At 51.5% G+C, this 21,490-nt stretch overlaps 1 protein-coding gene across 1 annotated transcript; it reads left to right on the top strand.

The window, feature by feature from the left end:
- Positions 1-4,189: 4,189 nt before the first annotated feature.
- Positions 4,190-19,831, top strand: KCNG4 (potassium voltage-gated channel modifier subfamily G member 4). The gene is made up of 2 exons (XM_089903364.1): positions 4,190-7,382; positions 18,112-19,831. The coding sequence occupies exons 1-2, from the start codon at positions 6,543-6,545 to the stop codon at positions 18,880-18,882; spliced, it is 1,611 nt and encodes a 536-aa protein (XP_089759490.1). The 5' UTR covers positions 4,190-6,542; the 3' UTR covers positions 18,883-19,831.
- The last annotated feature ends 1,659 nt before the right edge of the window (positions 19,832-21,490 follow it).

Below are 21,490 nucleotides of genomic sequence, written 5' to 3'. Positions count from 1 at the left end.
TTAAGTTTACTTTAAAAAGAAGTTTTTCAATCAATACATGTCTATGGTTTTAAAAAATAAAATAGTACACAATGATAGAGAGAAAAGGAAATTTCCCTCTCCCTCCCACCTCTTCCCCAAACTCCTGGGTTTCCCTCCCCAGAGGCAACCCCAATTTCTAGATTTTACCCATTTTCAGAAATAACTGTTCTCTGTGCGCACACACACACACACACACACACACACACCTCTTGTCTATTTTCAAACAAACTAGTGCCTTCAGGGTGATCTGTTCTGCACCCTGAACTTTAAGCGTCGTGCTGGTCCTTCCACGTCAGTACATAGAGATTCTCCTGTTTCTTTTTCACAGCAGAGTTAAAGCAAGTGTTTTCTCTTGCCTTTATGACTACGAGTTATTTAGTCATAAATAAATGACCAGCCCCCTACTGAGGGATATTTCAGTCATTTCCAATCCACCGTTATCCCAGACTATGCTGCAATGAATATCTTTATACAATTGTCTTTGCATACGTATACAAACGTATCTGCTAAATAAATTGTTAGACATGTGATTGTAGGTCAGAGGGCACCCACATTTCTTGTTTTGGTCAATAGTGCCAAATTGCCCTTTAAAAGGGTGGTACCAGGGGAGCGGTCCAGTGGTCAGGACTCTGAGCTTCCTCTGCAGGGGGCACGGGTTTGATCCCCGGTCGGGGAGCTAAGATCCCACGAGCCATGCAGCCAAAATAAAACGAAACAAAAAACCAAAAAGGATCGTGCCAATTTACACTGCTTCCAGCAGTATCTGAGTGAGTTACAGTGGGCTCTGAAAAACGCATATAATTTATCAGATTTCACTGATCTGGATGTGGCCCAGTCTCTGGGGCTTTTTATAAGCTCCCCAGGGTGATGCTAGAATGTTCCAGGGTGGAGAACCGCAGCTTTCATCACCAAAGGCTCCCCCAGGCCAGCGTAAAGTCTGTAGCCCTCGGCAAGGTAGAGAAGCAAATCATTTTTGATTCCCACCTGCCTCTCTGCTCTCTTGCATCACGTACTCGCTGCCTGCCCATCGAGGCTTAACGGGGGGGGGGGGGGGGTTCCTGCTTGGGGAGTGTTACTCTGGTCGCCTGGTGAGCTGCATGTGCTGTGATACACGGAGCCGAGGGGCACGGGCTTGCAGGAGCCGAGATGTTTTGTTGTCAGCACGAAGTCTCGTGATAGGAGTATTTATACCACAGTAATTGGCAAATGCTACAAATCAGCATTCTCCCCCCCAGAAAGCCATTTATTATCATTTAACAGCGCACCACCGTTTATTTGCCTCGTCTGTTCACTCATAACACGCTGGCATCTGCTCTTCTCATGCTCTGTTATCAGGAGGCTTGAGCTCCTGTAATAATACACGACAGTGACGATGGAAATAATAATTTCTTATGGAGCATTTACTATGTGCCAAGCTCTGAAGTCGTGCTTCCCGTGCATTTACTCATTCATGCCTTATACTCACCCTGTGAGGTAAGGACTATCATTACCCCATCTCTGCCGAGGCACAGAGAGGAAAGGTGACTTGCCCAAAGTCACACAGCCAGGGAGCGACAGCTGCAGCAGAGTAGATCTCAGTAAGTGTTTGTTGCATGGATCGATGGATCTTAACTTCTGGAAGCAGGTGCTGGCAGGCCTGGCTGTGCAGACAAGGCAGAATCTTCTCCTCGACAAATTGCAAGTCTCTCTGATGACCGGTTTGGGACCTGCCTGCCCCTCCCCCAGTCAGGGTTTCTATTAGTTCGCTCTCGCTACTGTGGTAAACGCCACAAGCTTAACAGCTTGGAACGGCACGCATTTATTATTTCACAGTTCTGGAGGTCAAAAGTCCAACATGGGTCTCACCGGGCTTAAAGATATCTACATCTTAATCCCCAGGACCTGCAAATATGCTACTGATGGGGCAAAAGGAACTCTGCAGATGTGATTAAGGATCTTAAAATTCAAAGAGTATCCTGGATTACCCAGCAGGCTCAATGTAATCACAAGGGTCCTTATAAGAGGGAGGCAGGAGAGTCAGGGAAGGAGATGTGAGGACGGAAGCAGAGGTCAGAGTAATGCAGCGACCAGCCAAGGAGTGTGGGCAGCCCCTAGGGACTGGAAACAGATTCTCTCTCCAAGAGTCTCCAGCAGGAGTGCAGCCCTGACAATGCATTGCTTTTAGCCCCTAAGATCCACTTGGCACTTCTGGCCTCCAGAACTACAAGATAATCCTAAATGTGTTCTTTTAAGCCACTACATTTGTGTGTTTTGTTACAGCAGCCCTAGGAGACTCATTCATGGTCACAGGTCATCACTTCATCAGAAAAATATGGCAGGTGGCACTCTTTCAGAAGAGAACAAGGATGGGCTGGCTTAGGCTGTCCTGTATCCCAGACTTAGAAGAGGCTAGAAAGGGATGGGGGCCTGGCTATATTCTCTGATTAGCTGAGGTCAACTCTACACAACGGGGGAAATATTGTGGGCAGGAAGGCAGTGGCATTAAGTTAAAAGGGAATTAGGACTTTACCAAGCCCTGTGGAAGGACTCATTTGAATACCCTGGGCCAGGATGCCTGGACAGAGTGACAGCACCGATAGAAGGCACTGAGGCTGTGGAAAGCACACTGGCCTGCCATTGGCTGGCCCTGCGAGCTCAGACTCTTTCCTCCCTTTTCCGGGTCTCTTGTGGGTGACTTCTTAAGATAATAATCATGATAACAGCAAGCACTTAAATGGGACTTGCTTGCCTTATAAATGTAAATTGACATGTTCAATACCCATAACAAACCAATAGGTAGGTTCTATCATCTTTTTTTCACAGATGAGGGAATTGAGGCCCAGAGAGGTTAAGAAGCTTGCTGAAGGTCACCCAGCAGGGACGTGGTAAATTCTTGATTGGAACCCATGCACTCCAGATCCAAAGAGAGCTGAGAGGTAGGGGAAGAGGTTGGGGGGAGATTTGGCCAGAGATGTTAAATCGAGATAAGTAATAAAGAGCTGGGGGAGGTGGGGAGACAGAGAGAGAGAGGAGGGGAAAAAGCCAGCAGGAGCTGGAAAGGTGATTTCGGTATCTCGTCTATGAGGAGAGGTGCTGGAGCAGCTGTGAGGTCTGAGAGAGCTGGGGAGTCAGGTGAAGGGGTCAGAGGGTCTCCATCACTAGCAGGCGCCCTGGGGTCTCTTGGAGTGGGCGGAGTGTGGTGACTGGGCCTTGCGGGGCCACAGCAATTATTTGGGTTACACTTATAGACGCACTATGGGAAACTGATCTGATTGAAGCTGCCATGGTGAGGCAGAATCTCATCCCTCCCTGCCATCTTCTTTGTCTCCCGCCCCCCAATTCCAGCCCCCTTGATCATTCATGCAGAGCCCTCAGGTTTCAGGCAATACCCTTTGCAAAGTGCTACCCTAGACCGGCTCCATTCCATCAGCCCCTCTGCTCCTGCCTGGATTCCTCCCACTGCCCGGGGGGGGGGGATTCTTCCCACTGCCCGGGCTGCAGAAAGCCCACGGAGGTCCCCCCACTCCTGCCACCCGCCTCCAGGCAGCTTCGGAAGACTCAAGCTCGGACTTCCTCACAGATCCTTGCACCAGAACCCGGAGTCTCTGTTAAGTGCACATTCCAACCAGCAAGGTGACTTGAGCAAGCCTCTTCCCTAGACCTCCAGGCCTCATCTGCAAAATGGAGCTGATAATAATAACTCCATTTTGGAAGCCAAGAGATCGAGCCTCAGAACCTCTTAAGAAAATTAGGAAAAGCCAGTGTACACTGAGCGCCTACTTGAGAAGACGCTTTTGCGATTTTCGCCGTCACCGCTTCCACTGTACTCATTTGACCAGGGAGAAAACTGAGGCCCAGAGAGGTGAAGTGACTGCCCAAGGACACACAGCAAGGCAGTGCAGAGCTGAAGCCAGGACGCAGGCCCTAGAACTGGGCCTCTTCCTCTTTATCCCGATCAGGCTGTCAAACCCACAGAAGGAGGCCGCCCTGTGCCTTCCGGCGTGACTCTCCCCCAACCCCCTCTCCTTCTCATATATTTTACAAACAAGGAAACTGAGGCTCAGAGGCACAAAGTCACCTGTCCAAGGCCACCCATCCACTTACATGGGAACCAGAGATCCAGGTGTGTACGACTCCAAGCTCACACCACTTCCGGGTCCGTCACAGAGCCTCCGGGACTCCCACCCAGCGCTCGGATGCTGGGTTTCTCTGCACCTGTCCCAGGCCCGCGCTAGTTAAAAGCAGTTCCTCCTGCAGCGTCAACCTGAGCACACCCCACCCCCCATCGTCAGCACATCCCGAGGAGCTTCCGGGATGCCTGGGACAGGTAGCTGCAGATGCCCCAGCCCTAAGTTGCCCTCCGCTCCTTCCGAGTTTTGCTCCTCCTTGGAAGGGAGGGCGGACAGCTGTCCTTGCCTTCCAGGCGGTTGGCAGAGCGGCGGCTGCTCCTGCCTGCTGTCTGGCTGATGGAGAGATTATTTCTAAGCCCTTCCCATCCTCCCACCCGCTTCTCTTGCAGGACCACACTGGCTTTCCCGGTGGGACTCAGAGCGCAGAGCCCACCGCTGAAGCAGGACAGCTGGCCCGGCTCCCTCCCAGCACGAACCCCTCAGACCCTCACCTCTCATGGGGAAAAGGGATTCTGGGAAAGGGGATTTGAAAAAAGAAACCACCCCACTCCTCCTGGGCTTTTCTGCAGCTGCTGGAGAGAGAGCTGCAGAATGAACGGACTTCTGGTTTCTGAAGGAGGCGAGGAAAGGAAGGTTGAAAACTAACTCGGCCAGAAACTGCTGTGTTCGGGCTTTTTCTTTTCTCCTCCTTCATCCTCACCACAAACCTGTCTCTTCCCTGGGCATCGAGACATGGGCTTCCCTTGCCCGGCAGAGAAACAGCTGGCCAAGAGGCTCCCTGAGACATGAGGGTGAGTTAAACTTCGGGGGAAGAAGTTAGTGTTTGCTGCAGTGGCGGGGGGTGCGGATTGCACGGTGCCCTTAAACATCCTTTGTCAAAGCCCCGTGTTGAGTGAACACCTTTCCCACGCTCTGGAAGGACATTTGTGTGCTGGCTACTTCTGGGGGGCAGTGGGTTACAAAGTTGTGTTTGTGCAGTGAATTCAGAAAGAGCAGTTTGGGGGGTGCTAGAAAGAGCCTCCGGCTGGGAGACAGAGTCCCTGGTTGCACTGGGACTCGCTGTGTGACCTTGGATGAGTCACTTCAGCCCTCTGGCTCTGTGTCTTTTCACTCGGAAAACAAGAACGCTTGGGAAGCGGCTCCCCTGATTTCAAAATACGCTTCTTTCTGCAGGTTGCTCATCGTTCTCTGGCCGTACATTGTAAACGAAGTAATGCACGCAGAATAACAGACTATTGTGTGGAGAGCACGTGTGAAATGCATCGGCTGTGATTCAACTCTTCGCTGTCTGCTGGAACCCAACTGGCTCTGAAATTGAGAGGAACTTTTATTTCCATTCAGCTGATGAGTTTTTCTCGTGATTGGAGTGCATCTTGGAATGTAAGGTTATGGATGCTTTGGAAACAGCTCTGGCTAAAATGAATAGCACAGGAAACAGTTGCAGGAGGCTGAGGATGAGAAATATTGTGGCGATGATTTTTTTTAATGCATGGGCTAAATCTAAAACCCTTCCCTGTAAGTCAAGCATCCCAAATAGGTCTGAAATGAAGAGAGCATTAGAGGCCCCTTCATTTCACAGATAACAAGACCGAGGCCCAGAGAGGGGGAGTAACTGACTGAAGGTCACACAGCAAGGTGGCTGAGGAAAGCACCCAATGAACACGGAGGAGTGCTCTCATTGATAGCAAAGTCCTCTAAGGGGGAAAGCAAATAAGAGGGCTCAGGTGATCGTTGTGGAGCTTCTCCTGGGAGTCGGACACTGTGCCACATACAGTTCCTCGTTACTTAACTTTTCTGGGCCTCAATTTCCTCATCTGTAGAATGGGTATACTAATGTCTACCTCATGGGGTTGTTGAGATGAGTTAACATAGGAGAGGCATGTGGGTCAGTGCCTGCCATGTCAGAAGCATCTAGAAGTGTTCTTAATATACACTTCACATGTGTTACTGCACGTAACCCTCACTGTGTCCAGTGAGGTGGGCACTCAAACTACCCTAGCTGTGCAGATGAAGCAAAGGGTTCAGAGAGGCTGAGAAACCTACCTGGGGTGGCAGTCCGTAAGGGATTGCAGTTCACCTGGCAGTGAACTTGACAAAGTTTTACACCCTAAGCTCTATTTTCAACAACCATACTTTGCAAAGTTGGGACGAGTCTTGTCATTGCCATAATGATGCTGAGATCAGAGAGGTTAAGCTACATACCCAAGACCACACAGCCTGAAAGTGACACAGCTGTTCCAGGGAGATTCTTCTGAGATATAAATAAATGCTCCGTCAGGGAAGGGATGTCATCATCGTCTCTTTTCGTTCACTGATAGATCCCAAGCGCATAGTGGTGGGTGCTCGGTAAATCTGTGTTGGATGGAAGATTAAGAGAATAAATGATGCAGGTGCAGTTGCAGGAAAGCAGACATGAGGAGATGCTGTCTAGGACTCTGCCCTGAGACTGATGTCTCCCCCGTTCTCTTGCTCTTGTCCCTTTCGGGCGCCAGGACGTCTTCGGTGATACCCATGCCTTCCAGAGACAGGGGCCTGCATCCCAGACACCATCACCTCGGCTCCTGCGGCCCTTTGAGTCAGTTCTTGCCACGCCCCGTGGAGCCCCCGTCCATCAAGGGCATTTACTACCGCAGGGCCCGGAAGCTGGGAGCGCAGGACGCCTCCTGGACGGGGGACCTGAAGAAGGAGATGCTGGTCAACGTGGGGGGCAAGCGGTACCTCCTTCCGTGGAGCACGCTGGACGAGTTTCCACTGAGCCGCCTGAGCAAACTCCGCTTCTGCCGGAGCCACGAAGAGATCGCTCAGCTCTGCGACGATTACGACGAGGATAACCAAGAGTTCTTCTTTGACCGGAGCCCCAGCGCTTTCGGGGTGATTGCGAGCTTCCTGGCGGCAGGCAAGCTGGTCCTTCTCCAGGAGATGTGCGTCCTGTCCTTCCAGGAGGAGCTGACCTACTGGGGGATCGAAGAAGCCAATCTGGAGACATGCTGCCTGCAGACACTGCTGAGGAAGCTGGACGAAGTGGCTGAGCTGCGCACGGAGGAGACGCTGCAGTGTCGGGCAGCCGGCTGCCCCACCGTGCACACGTCCCGCTGGGCGCTCTTCATGAACTGGCTGCAGGAGATGGTGGAGAACCCACAGTCGGGGCTCCCCGGAAAGGTCTTTGCTTGTCTGTCCATCCTCTTCGTGGCCACCATGGCCGTCAGCCTGTGCGTTAGCACCATGCCGGACCTGAGGGCAGAGGAGGACAAGGTGAGTGTTCCGTCTCTCTATCGGGCGTAGTGCCCGGGACCCGCGGCACTGAGGGCCCACGAAAACGTTTAATATCGTTGCAAACAAGAAGGAAAGAGGGACTTCCCTGGCGGTCCAGTGGTTAAGACTCTGCCCTTCCAATGCAGGGGGCTGGGCGTGGGTTCGATCTCTGGTCAGGGAACTAAGATCCCACACGCCACACAGCCAAAAAAAAAAAAGAAAGAAAGAAAGAAATGAATATGATCCAGTGTGAATTGTACTCATTTTCACACCGATGCAGTAGTAAAAGATAATTTTATACATTTTTTTTGAAGAAGGAAGCACATAAAGAGCACCCATGAAAGTCATGAGGGGCCCTGCCTCTGATAGAGAGCCCCAGGCATTGACAAAGCCACCGTGGTCTTAGTGGGCTGAGCTGGCCCAGCCCGGCCTCTCCTGGCTCTGCGACCACTGGCGAATTGCTCCACCTCTCTGAGCCTCAGTTTCCTCCTCTGTAATACGGCTCACATCACTATGAAGGTGCACACAGTCCATGCACCCATCGCGTGTTAACTGAGCAGCTACTCTGTGCCAGGCACTAGACCAGAACCAGATTCCCTACCTCCTTAAGCCAACCTTCTCGTGGGCATCTCAGCTCCATCGTCAGATGAATAAACTGAGGCTCAGGCCACTTAGCTTCCTTGGAGTAACCAAGTGAAGATGCCAATGACGACAGAGACTCTCGGCCCTTCCTGAGCCTCCCAACCAGTCCCACCGGATGGGGGACTCACAGATGAGTTGATTTGGAAGTGACCCTGCCCCAGGAGGCCAGGGCAGAAACGTTTGCTTGCCCACTCCTGCCCTCTCTTTCTCGGAAGCTGTGGGAGACTGCCCACACCCCCCAGGGGGCCAGATGGTCTGAGAAATGAGATAAGAATCTAACATTTTGTTGGGAAGGTTATTGGAGAGCTTCAAACTGACAACTGGATTGTTTCCTAAGTTAAAATGTTGCTCTATAATCCTCCATGGCTCCACAGCACCTAACTTATGGAGCTTACATTATAGCAGAGAGAGAGCCGATAAATAAAACATATACATACGGCAGTGCAGGCTGTATATGGTTTATAACTGGTGTCAGTTGACCTAAGTTCCCTTCTCTTAAACATATATCCCAGGGCTTCCCTGGTGGCGCAGTGGTTGAGAGTCCACCTGCCGATGCAGGGGACACGGGTTCGTGCCCCAGTCGGGGAAGGTCCCACATGCCGCGGAGCGGCTGGGCCTGTGAGCCATGGCCGCTGAGCCTGCGCGTCCGGAGCCTGTGCTCCGCAACGGGAGAGGCCACAGCAGTGAGAGGCCCGTGTACCGCAAAAAAAACACAAAAAAACAAAAAACAAAAAAACACCATATATCCCAGGGAGGATCAGAGAACTTTCCAGATAGAGAGGACTTAGATGGAGAACTAGCCAGTGCTTCACACCCGGAGTAGGCTGTCAATAAATTTTTGCTGAATAAAATGTATCTTGTTCAACCTATTAATATTTTGTCCTAAAGGAAACCAACCAAAACGTTTCGAGTTTCAAACAGCTTTTTTCCCCATAGAGAGGACTGTAGCTCTGATTGTAGGCATTTTTTTCATTCTTTAGCACGAAATCATGTAATTTAATAGCCTGCTTGTTCACAGAAATATTTACATATGGACGCTGCAGTAAAAAGATTAGGACAAAGTAAGGGGCCTCCGTCCCCTGTCCCCTAACGGTGCCTTTGATCCCCGTTGCTGAGGAAGGACCCCTGGATTTTTCACAAGCCTGTTCCTCTTAGGGATGGATTTTCAGGGAGCCGGGATTTAGATTGTGCAGAGGGACAAGCTCTTTTCAAAGCCAAATGCTTTGAAAATTACCCAGGGTACGAACACAGGTTGGTGTAACAGGGACTTGGAAAATTAAATTAGAGGTGGGTAAGAGGCCCGCAGAACCGGGGAATCAGGCAGGCATTTCTACTCGTGGGACAAGGGAGGTGATGCCCCCGGTCCAGTTGCAACCTCTGTGCAACTGTGAAGCCACCCCTGGGTGTTCTGCCCAGAGAGAGGGGCTGGGAGATGTAGCCCTCCAAAAAAATGTGTGTCTATTTCGATGGTGATTCAGAGAGCCTGGAGGCTGAGAACCAGGCGGGCTTCGTTCTTTCAAACTGCGCCCTTACATTCACATGAAAAGATGATGTCCTTTCCCGGCCACACGTGCCTGGTATTTCGTATTTGTCCTCTGGGACATCAGTCTGAAAGCAGCGATTCAGCACCGACTGCAAAGCTGGACAGCTACTTCTGGGGACAGGAAGTGCCCAAGAGGTGTGAGGGTTCAAGTCATCCTGAGGGGATGTGACTTGCAGAACGCCTCCATCAGACATGGAAGAGGTATCGCGCAGGGTTGGAGAATTAGCACACCTGTGAAGAAAGCATCTTCCTTGCCCTTCATTCTTCTATCTTCTTGAGTAAACTTGGCAGTTGCGGTGCAAGGTCTGTGCCCGAGATTGCAAAGTAAGATGGAGGAGGCAGGAGGCATTGTGGACGGGAAAGACCAAGCCAAGTGCCTAAGCACATCCAGAAGCATTCAGACTCTGCTGGGTTCCCTGGGGGAGCTCGGCCCAGAAGGGCTGAGAGAAGCGATGCTTATTAAGTGCCCTTCAGGAGGCTGGCATTTCACAGGATGGACTTAATCCTTGTAACAGCTTTGGGAAGTGAATACCACTTCTACCCCCATTTTACAGATGACGACACTGAGGCTCAGGGAAGCTTTTTATCACTTTCCTAAGCTCAAAGTTAGTAAGTGGCAGAGCCAAGATTTGAGCTCACCTCTGCCTGGCTCTAAAACCTGACCCCTTACACCCCTTCTTCCAATGCTCGGCCCTCTACCTGTAGGCTAGACCCTCAGCCTCAATGGCACTTAGCATTTCTAAGGCATCAGGACTTTGTGAAGTGCTTCTCTGTCCAGGGTAAAGGTTCTGAGTGCCGACGCCCTGGGTTTGAATCTTGGCCTCATCCCTCATGAACTCAATGATCTCAGAAAAGTCACTTAACTTCTTTGAGCCTCAGTTTCCTTATCTATAAAATGGGGATGCTATTAGCCCTTTCCTCAGGGGGTTATGGTAAGGATTAAAAGAGTAATTTGTGTAAAGTGATTGGAAGAAAGCCGACACACGGGAAGTGCTCAAAAAATGTTAGTCGTCATCATTATTCACTTATCAGGTACTAGTTAACAAGAAGTCACCACATTTGTCCTTTTATTCATTCATCAACAGTCACGGAGTACCTACTAAGTCTATTCTTCTAGATGCTGCAGATAAGACAAATTTCTCACTTTCCTGGAGCTTACATCCTGAGCATCCCAGCTCCAGTTTCTAAATTGAGGTGAAATTCACATAACATAAAATTAACCATCTTAAAGTGAACAATTCCATGGCATTTAGCACATTCTTAAGGTTGTGCCAACACCTCTATCAAGTTCCAATACATTTCCAAAAGAAAACCCTGGACCAATCAGGCAGCCGCTCCCCACCCCCACCCTCAGCCCCTGGCAACCAGCAGTCTGCTTTCCGTCTCTGTGTCCCTATTCCAGACACTTCATATAATGGAATCATACAATATGTGGCCTTTTGTTTCTGGCTTCATTCACTCCACATAACGTGTTCAAGGTTCATCTGTGTTGTAGCCTATGTCGGTACTTCATTCCTTTTCAGGGCTGAGTCATATTCCACTGTCTGTAGATGCCACGATGTGTTTATCCATCCATCCAGTGATGGATTCCTCAGGTTCTTTGCTTCCCTCCGCCCGAGTCCTCTACCGGGACTGTCACCCCTGCCATTTAGCCCTAGCGCCCTTTCCTTGTAGCCCTTGCCTGGCCTCTCTGCGGGTCAGAGCACCTTGTCCGCCCTCTGGGGGAGTCAGAAGGTCACCAGGCTGCTACAGCTGAACACATGGTCCTTTTCTCTTGACCTTTTTCTTCCTCCTTACTGCTGCTACCTGGCTCTGCCCTCGGACGAGTCACTCTGTTTCTCTATGCCCCCATTTCCTCGCCTACAAATGAGGACAATGCCAGTACCTGCTCAGAGGGAGGCAGCAGGACTGACGGTCTATTCACGATGTGGCGGCACAGAGCCAGCGCTGGCTATGTTTACCCACCTTTGGGATTCGCTCATGCCCCTCCCGCCTGCGCACAGGCTTTGTCCCTCAAACTCTCTCCCAGCTCCGTGGGACCCCTGGGGACAAGCACAGGCACATGCTCTCACATCCCCTCCTGTTCTAGCTTCTACTTCTGCCCAGAGGTTTGCTTGGGACTTCGGGGATGTTGCGAAGGGACACACTCTGGATTGCATCTGTGCAAAGTGCACTGGATGGGAGCAGAGCCTCGGTGCGGTTGGGGGTGGGATGGCGGGGCTCTGCTTCCCCCGCCCCCTTGTGCCCTGTGCTGTGCTTTCCGCGTCTCGCTGCGATGGGGAAGGAAGGAAGGCACAGAGAGATTTTTTTTTTTTTTTTTGCGGAACGCGGGCCTCTCGCTGTTGTGGCCTCTCCCGTTGCGGAACACAGCCTCCGGACGCGCAGCCTCAGCGGCCATGGTTCACGGGCCCAGCCGCTCCGCGGCATGTGGGATCCTCCCGGACCGGGGCACGAACCCGTCTCCCCTGCATCGGCAGGCAGACTCTCAACCATTGCGCCACCAGGGAAGCCCGAGAGATTTTTGTTTTTTACAGAGAGATTTTTAAAGACCAGGTGGAACCACTGGGGGCCCTTGATGGAACAATTCCCTCCTGGCGCGGGTGCAGCTCACCTTTGGGGCTGCAATTTCCTCCCACTCCTCCCCGCCTTTGATAAAAAGTCTCGTGCTGGAGCCAGTGTCTCCTCCTACCTGGCCCCTTCTTGGATCATGGATCAGCTCCATAGAGAGAACTGGCCGCTCTGTAGCTTCTCTGTGTTCAGTGACATTTGGTAATGGCTTTACGGAATTCTTCTTAATCTGTTTTGGGAGTTTGTGTGTGTGGGGGGGAGGGGGGGCGGTTCCCTGCCCCCTGCTGAGTCTCCCTATATCCCAGCCAACAAGCACTATTCCCCATTTCCTGTATGGGCCCCCCTTTCCCGAGTATACATACTTCATGCTGTCCCTCCTGCCTCACCACGCTCCCCTGGTCTCTGTGCATCCAATTCCTAGCCCCTCCCACTCAGAGCCCCCATGTGCGAGGGTTGGGGAGTCCGGGCGGCTAGGACTAGGGAGCCAAGGGTAGGGGCAGGGCTGAGGAGGAGGGACGGCGGCTCAAGGCGAGGGCGACAAGGGAGAGGATCGTGGAAGGGGCCTGCATGAGGGGAGGAAGGCAGAGAGACCTGGCTCTCGGGGAGCGGCATGAGTCAGCACTACCAGGTACCGGAAGGGGGAGGACCGAGGCCAGCGCCAGAGGCACAAATGATGGATTTCACAGCCAGGAGGAAGGAAAGGGAGGGAAGTGGGTGGAACTGCTGAATGGAGCCGTGGCACCAGCACTGAGCTAAGCCGGTGAGACGTGGCCGATTCTGGCCTCATTCCCAAAGAGGGAGATGGCAGGCATTGCTGTGAGAGAGACAGAGGGTGCAGAGGAGGCTCCAAGGTCAAGACTTTGGCCCCGAGTCCCTCCCAGATGGAACTTCTAGAACTGGCCCTAGCTGCACCTGCAGCCATCTGCTGGTCAGCCTGTCCAGATGGTCCCTCACGGACAATGGCTTTGTCCTCAGAAAGCCCTGGCCTCCCTCTGACCCCAGAGCCCTTCAGAGTAGCTCTGCTATGGAGCTTCAGGAAAGGATGGGGCAAGGCTGTGGACCTCACTCCCTGACTCACCCAGACTGACTTGGCCACTCAGACTCAAACTCGAGGTTCTTTTTTATTAAGATATAATTCATACCCTCAAATATTCAAGTGCGCAAATCAGTGGTTTTTAGTGTACAGTAACGCAACCATCCCCACTAATTCCATAACGTTTTCATCACCCTGAAAAGCAACACTGCACACACTCCCAATTATTCCCCACCCCTCCCCGCCCCCATTCCACCAGCCCCAGGCAACTGCGAACATACTTTCTATCTTCATGAATTTGCCTTTTCTGGGAATTTTATAGATATGGAAACATACAACATATGGTCTTTCACTGAGCATAAGGTTTTCAAAGCTCATCTGCTTTGTAGCACGTGTCGGGACTTCCTTTTTTTTTTTTTTTGCGGTACGCGGGCCTCTCACTGCTGTGGCCTCTCCCGTTGCGGAGCACAGGCTCCGGACGCGCAGGCTCAACGGCCACGGCTCACGGGCCCAGCCGCTCCGCGGCACGTGGGATCTTCCCGGACCGGGGCACGAACCCGCGTCCCCTGCATCGGCAGGGGGACTCTCAACCACTGCGCCACCAGGGAAGCCCAGGACTTCCTTTTTATGGCTGAATAATATTCCAACATATAGAGAGATCATATTTTGTTTTATTCATTCATCCGTTGGCGGGCATTTAGCTTGTTTCCACTTGTTGGCTGTTATCAATCACAATCACACTGCTGCGGACCTTCATGGACAAGTTTTTGTGTGGATGTGTGCTTTCAGTTCCTTCGGGTATATACCTAGGAGCGGAATTGCTTGGTCATATAGCAAATGTATGTTTAAGTTTTCTGAAGGACCACCCACCTATTTTCCACAGCAGCTGTGCCACTTTACATTCCCACCAGCAATGACTGGGAGGTTCCAATTTCTCAACATCCTCACCAACACTTGTTTTTCTTATTGTTGGTTTACTATATCATATTAGTTTCGGGTATACAACAGAGTGATTCGATATTTTTGTATCTTATACTCTATTTAAAGATATTATAAAATACTGGCTGTATTCCCTGTGCTGTACATTACATCCTTGTATCTTATTTATTCTATACCTAGTAGTCTATACCACTTAATCCCCTTTTCCTAAAACTTGTTATTTTTTGTCCTTATAATCACAGCCATCTTAGTGAGTGTGGAGTGGTATCTCATTGTGCTGTTGATTTCCAACTCTGATTAAAAAAAAAAAAAAAAAACTTTTCTGGATGGAAAATTTGGAGTATTTACAAAATAAATAGAATAATCTAATGAACCCCCAGTAAGTACCCATGTCTCAGCTTTCACGATTGTCCACAGTCTGCCATTCTGGTTCTCTCTCTCTCTCCACCCCCTCCCACCCACAATCATTTAGCACCATGATCATTCATTTTATTTTTATTTTACAGTTTTATGGGTGACATTTACATACAATGAAATGCACAAGTCTTAGCTGTCCAATGTAACAAATGGGGCACACCCACAGCCCTGTTTAATATGGAATATTCCCATCACCCCAGAATGTTCTTTCAGGTCCGTTTGTGGTCTTCTCTACCCCATCCAGAGGCAGCCACTCTTTTGGTGATTCTGTCCACCTCAGGTGAGTTTTGTCCACTCTTGGACTTCACCTGGATGGAAACATAGCCCCACATCCATCTGTGACATTCGTCCATGCTCTCACACCGTTCACCCCTCCGGCCTACCTGGGGCTGGTCATGTTTCTCTTCATTGCAGGAAGGAATCAGAGCACGCCTCATTCGTGGTGACAAGCCCCTCAGGGGGGTGACCAAGCATCCCCGTTTGTCCAGGACTGAGGGGAAGTTCTGGTGACCTGGGACTGTCTGTTGCTCAACCTGGAAAGTTCTGGGCAAACCAGGATGAGTTGTTCATCCTACCTACAGAATACAACCAGAAACTTCCTCAGAGAGAGGGTGACTTTTTTCTTTCCTTCCATTCTAGTTTTCTTCAAATATTGCCTGGCCTGGGAATTATTTTCTCAGCTCGAACCCCATAAACCCCTGCCATTCCAATGCCGGCCGCTAACAGGGCATTTGTCTGAGGACCAGTGCTGGGAGGTTGGTTAGGCTGCAGAGCGGAGCAGCAATGCAGGGGGTGACTCGGCAGAGCACTTGTTGCAGGGCAGGGAGGTGGCCAGTGGGAGGTGGGTGGTGCATGCTTGGAACATCCAAAAGCCAGCACCAGAGGCAAAGGGAGGAAGGACCCACAGGGCCTCCTCTGCCTCCCAGGAGTCACCTTCCTGAGCTATTGGGTCGCTGGTCTGGGAAGACTATTCCCAGGCCACATAAGGCTCTTACGCAAAAGAAAAAAACTCCCAGAATGTCAGTGATGAAAGAGGCCTTATCGAGAGGATCTGGCCCAGAGGCTGAAAAACTTCCAGGTGCCTCTGAGTCAACAGGAGGCCTCGCCAAAATGCAGATTCCTGGGCCTCACTCCAGGGCTTTGATTTTGTGATGGGGGCCCCAGAATCCACATTGGTAACAAGCACTCTAGGGCACTCTGATGCAGGGCTTATGAATCAGCTTTGAGAAATCCTGATTCTGTTCCACCCTCTCCATCAGAAACTAAAGCACAGAGAGCGGTGGTGACCCCAGAAAAGTCACACAGGAAGTTTGTAGCAGGACGGGGGAATCAGGACCCAAAACTCCTGAGCCTTCCAGAGTCCTGAAGCAAACCCCAGGCAGTCATGGCAAAGACCTCTAGTGTGTTGGAGAATTTCCTCAGCCTCCTGTAAAATCCAGGATAGGAGAAGGATAGTTCCCCTTAAACAGACCAGGCAGGCTATCTCTGCCACCAGTGAATCATCTCATCCGGGTAGCTACAATGTCTCACGTACCTGCGGAGGCAGCAGCCTGCCAACTTCTTTACCTGCGTCATTTCCGCTTGTCTCAACCCTCCCGAGGCAGTGAGCCAGGAGAGAGAGCTACCCAGCACTGGACCAGCGAATAGAGATCAGGACGGTCCAGCCACTTTCTTTCTTCAAAGGCCAGACAAAAAGATTATTTCAGTTTAGTATTCCTGTGAGCCCAGGCCCTGGAAATAATTTCTTTTTCCACGTCAGAGGTTTTTAATCCAGAGAAAACTGTGCTTGTCAACATCTTGCTTTTCACTCAATCAGCTGGCTTTGGTCATTGGTTCACTCATCTGTCATAAGACAGACACAGATGGAGACAATATAGAGATAGATGCAGATAGAGATGAAGATGTAGATGTAATATTTAGAGTCAGGTTCTCAACTCTAGCTCCACATGAGAATCATTGATGGGGCTTCTGGAAAATTCTACTGCTCAGGCTAAAACCTAGATCAAGTAAATTAGAATCTCTGGCATCCCGACCTGGACATCAGGATTTTTTCAAAGCTCCCCCCCCCAGGTGATTCTAACACGTGCAGTCAAGGCTGAGAACCACTGCACTAGACCAGAGCTTCTCCAACCTTATTGAGCACACAAATCATTGTTAAAATGCAGATTCTGGCTCCGCAGGGATGTCGTGGAGCCCAAGATTCCATGTTTCTAACAAGCTCCCAGGGGAGGCTGATGCTTTAGGTTCCAGGGCACACTTGGAGTAGCAGAGGGGCTAGCGGAAGTCTCTGTTGGGGGCAGGGGTAGGGGTGTGAATGACACAGTGAGGAACCCACTGGAGCCCCACCTGGCTGGGATCTCAGGAGGGACATAGTTGCAATCCGCCTCACAGGGTTGCCGGTGTCCTCTCTGCCTGCCCCAGGCTCCAAGCCCCCAGAAACCATGTCTGCTTCTCTAGTCCTTTACCTCCGGAGTCTAGCATGGGACCTGGCACAAGGTGAGTCCTCCATGCAATTTTGTTGGATGAATGAATGAGGGATGGTGGGCAAAGTAGTTACAAAACAGCGCATAATCTCTGGGAGGCCATCTACTATGAATGTGAGCTCAGACAATTTATCTCAGCGCTCGGGACCATTTCCTGGGCCATAACTGAAGCCGGCTGCCTGCTCACGGCATCACTGTGGGGCTTAAGTGACAGCACCAGAGCAGTGCCTGGTACACAAGAGGTGCTTATGTCATAAAGGAGAAACTTGGCTGCTCTAACCAAGAGGCTTCACGATAGAACACCTTTCAACACGGTAGAAGTTGGTTTCTCTCATAAACAGGGACCGAGGTGAGTGGGCAGCTCTCATTCTGACACCTGGATTTTTCCCACCATGATGCTCATCCTTCCCAGGGCGTTGGTCCAATCTGCTGGTTCTAAGCTGGGGTGCAGGGCCATCTGGGTTGTCCTGGCTCACAGGAAGGGGAGAAAGAGTGTGCAGGAACTCACGCCAACACTAAACTCCTGGAACTGGAGGTGGCATGCATCCCCTCTGTTTATATTCTGTGGGTGGGGGCTTAGTTATGTGGCCATGCTTAGCTGCAAGGGAGGCTGGAAAAGTGGTCTCTGATCTAGCTGACTGGCCATGCGCACAGCCACAACTTGAGAACTATGTAAAAAGGGGGTTTTGGTAGATGACTAAGAGTCTACAACAGGGCTCCATCGATGTATAGCTAAATGATAGATAGATAGATAGTATCTAGAATATAGAGACCATATACTATACAAAGAATATATATAGAATATATATTGAATGTTTAATATATGCTATACTTAATATATCAGTATATTGTGATATGTATTATATAATATATATTACGGTAATATATTATGTGTATTATAAATATTATTATAGAATATATTAGTGTTAATATATTATTAATATATATTCAATATATAAAATATAGAGAGAATATACATTTAGTATAGAGACTCTGCATATGGAATCGATATCGGTATCATTACAGATGTATGGAATTGCTTTTCAGTGTGGTTAGTTCGCCATTTCCGTCCCCTCTCTACCCTGCATTTTGTCGCCTCTCCAGGGCGAGTGCTCGCAGAAGTGCTACTACATTTTCATCGTGGAGACTGTCTGCGTGGCCTGGTTTTCCCTGGAGTTCTGCTTGAGGTTTGTCCAGGCTCAGAATAAGTGCCAGTTCTTCCAAGGGCCCCTCAACATCATCGACATCCTGGCCATCTCCCCCTACTACGTGTCCCTCGCGGTGTCCGACGAGCCCCAGGGGGACGGCCAGAGGCCGAGCCGGAGCTCGTACGTGGAGAAGGTGGGGCTGGCGCTGCGCGTGCTGCGGGCACTGCGCATCCTCTACGTGATGCGCCTCGCCCGCCACTCGCTAGGGCTGCAGACGCTGGGCCTTACGGTGCGCCGCTGCACGCGCGAGTTCGCCCTGCTCCTCCTCTTTCTCTGCGTAGCCATCACCCTCTTCTCTCCTCTGGTCTACGTGGCCGAGAACGAGTCTGGGCGAGTTCTGGAGTTCACCAGCATCCCGGCCTCCTATTGGTGGGCCGTCATCTCCATGACGACCGTGGGCTACGGAGACATGGTCCCGAGCAGCGTGCCGGGCCAGATGGTGGCCCTCAGTGGCATCCTGAGCGGGATCCTCATCATGGCCTTCCCGGCCACGTCCGTCTTTCACATTTTCTCGCACTCGTACCTGGAGCTCAAGAAACAGCAGGAGCAGCTGGAGGCTCGCTTCCGCCGCCTGCAGAGCGCGGCCCCGGCCAGTGAACGCGAACTCTTAGACGACGTCAAAGACCTGATCCTGGAGGGCCCTGCCTTGCCCATGGCATACATTTAACTCAAAATCCCCCCTGAATATTCCAGATCTTCAGCCCATCACCCTCGGCTTACATGAACTGGAGAGCACCAGCACCTACATCATCCAGTGGTGTGTTTCTAGAGCTTGGGGGTCACTCCCAGGGCTAGGAGGGGCTCGAGGCCAGAGGTGTTTGGTTGGATGATTCTTGACCCTCCTGGCCACGACGTCCACGTCACTTGCCGTTTCCTCTCTCCTTGCCCCTCGCTGAGCACAAGCAGGTTCGCTTTCTGGGTTAGTTCTGTCTCCCTTTAATCTCGTTTCCTTTCCTGCAGAGTCTTCAACAACCCAGGCTAGCTTCCAGACACCTAGAGAACCAAGCCTACAGAATTCCATTCCTCCCCGAAGACCCTCTTTACTGGGCCAACCCACCGCCAGGAACTGGAGGGCTCAGTCACTGCAAACCCTTCTGATCAGATCTCTCCACCCAGCTCTACTGGGGGCTCTAGCCGGGGTCAGTTTTGCTATTGTTCACACCACCAATGGCATTTTTCTAATGCAGCTGCCTCCCCCCAGCTCCGGAAGCTCTTAGCCGAGAAGGCAGAACTGGCCTCCACGTTAAGTCCCGCAGTGGGGGATGGTGGCCTGCCACCCCTCCTGACGCACTTGGGACCTGGACAGGAGCGGCACTTGTCAGCACAGCGGGTCCTCCTTGGCCACCTGGGCTCTTGGTGAGACATCGTCCAATTATCCGGTCCTTGGCCTTGACAGAGGCTAACTCTCACAGGGCACTGCATTATCGCTTGAGAGAACCATTCCTGCTGCTGGTTCCCCCAGCACTGCGGGGACCTCGGCTTTCCACTCTCAGCTAAGCCACCACAGATGCAGCGTAGAAACGAGGGCAGACTTAGGATCTGCCCCTTGCCTGCTCCCCCGCTCCCCTGACCCCTTGATGCCAGAGAATAGACGTCCTTGGCTGATATTTAAATGAATTCCTTTGCTCATCCATTCATTCATTAAGAGACCCGGCCCTTTGCATCCAGAGTAGGAGGCAGAGGTAGGACCAAGTCCTTAGAGATAAAAGCAGTGCACCCTGAGCCGAGGGGAAAGAGCAGTGCATTCTGGGCAGTCGGCTCACGGAGGGCTTCACAGAGACACAGGAAGGGGCTGAATGCGGAGGGCTGTTTGGGCTGTTTGGGGAGATGAAGCTGGAAAGGTGGGCTGGGATGAGATGCTGTGTAGTGGACTTGGACATTTGGGTGGATGGAGAGGAGGTACTGGAGATGCTGGAGAAAGCGGTGATGGGAACGGACTGCAGGTGTGAATGATGCTGATGATGGGATGGGTTGCAGGAGGACCAGCTGGGAACAGGGAACCGTCGAGCAGGTCAGGCAAGCTATGAGGGCCTGCCTCCTCCACGTCATTCATCGTACAAGGTGGTGGCACCCCTGGAGTCTCATCTTTTGTTCCCCAGCTGAGCACACCTGGGAGGGGCCTCGATGGCACCTCCCACCAGTGATTCGGCCGTGCACAGCTGCGCACCGTCGGCTGTAAATCCGCTAAGAGCACGGGTTTGCAAATGGATGATGGAGAGAAGATCGTGGACCTGTGGATCTGATGTAGTTCGTGTGTAAGCGTGTTAGCATTTCATCAGTGGGGACAACTTAACGTGCTGTTTATTCATTCCACTAGTATTTCGTGCAGGCCTACTATGTGCTGGGCACACGCCTTCCCCTGACCTCAACGCCAGGGTCAGTGTGGCCTCGGCCTCTGGCACAGGGGGCACCCACAACAGCATCTAGCTTCAAGCTGGCCTTGATCTCGCGGGGAGCCCTTGTTCCCTTTGACTTCTCCGGGTGCACTCCCAGCTGACAGACACACATGTCCCCGTCCCTCTAACTCCCCCAAAGTCAGCAGGGCACCCCCCAGTCCTTCCCATGCTATTCCACCAAACAGGCGCTTTGCATAGTGGCAAGGTGGCCAGTCTCCCAAGGAAAAGCCCTGCCCCCTAGAAAAGCCGCCTGTGACTTCAGCCACTTTCTGTCCGTTTCAGGCATTGGGCTAGGTCTGTGGTTTTCCAGCTGGGGTCTCACGAAGACCCTCAGGGCTGCTGTGTGGGCGGAGAGCTCTGAATCCCAAGGTGCAGCACTTGCAAATAATGCTTTTTAAAAGAATGTGCAAATTTCTAGATACCCTCCCCCATTTCAGTCATGGCCCCCACTGGGGGCGAGCTCACCCCAGATCAGGGAAGGCCTGGGACCCACATCAGGCCCCATATCGGTCCTTCTTCTTCTCATTGGAGACTTTTCTGTGCTGCGTGCCTGAGACAATAGCTCCCCACTCTGGCTCAGCCCATCCTGTGACTGGCTCCCACCCAAGCCTCTCCGCTTTCCTCTGTTTCCCATACCAGTCATCTGAACAAAATGTGCCAGGACTAAAAGAAAAATAGGTGAGCCCATCACCAACATTATGAGGCCCTATAACGTCTCGGTACATGCCCGGTGGAAATTCCTTACCAAATTACAAGTGGAAAATTGGAATTGATCGCTTACATGTGGGGCTTAATTAAAGGCTCTATTTTTTTCCCCTCCCTGCAATGTCCCGGGGGATTGGTCTCCTCGTGTTTAGTCTAGCCTGGCAGAGCAGCCTT

This window comes from Delphinapterus leucas, chromosome 20, assembly GCF_059928025.1.
Source record: "Delphinapterus leucas isolate spDelLeu-1000000601 "Yukka" chromosome 20, BTC_Dleu_Yukka2, whole genome shotgun sequence".
Taxonomy (NCBI): domain Eukaryota; kingdom Metazoa; phylum Chordata; class Mammalia; order Artiodactyla; family Monodontidae; genus Delphinapterus; species Delphinapterus leucas.
Note: the sequence above shows the minus strand (reverse complement) of the source record. Positions and strands in the feature narration are given on the sequence as shown.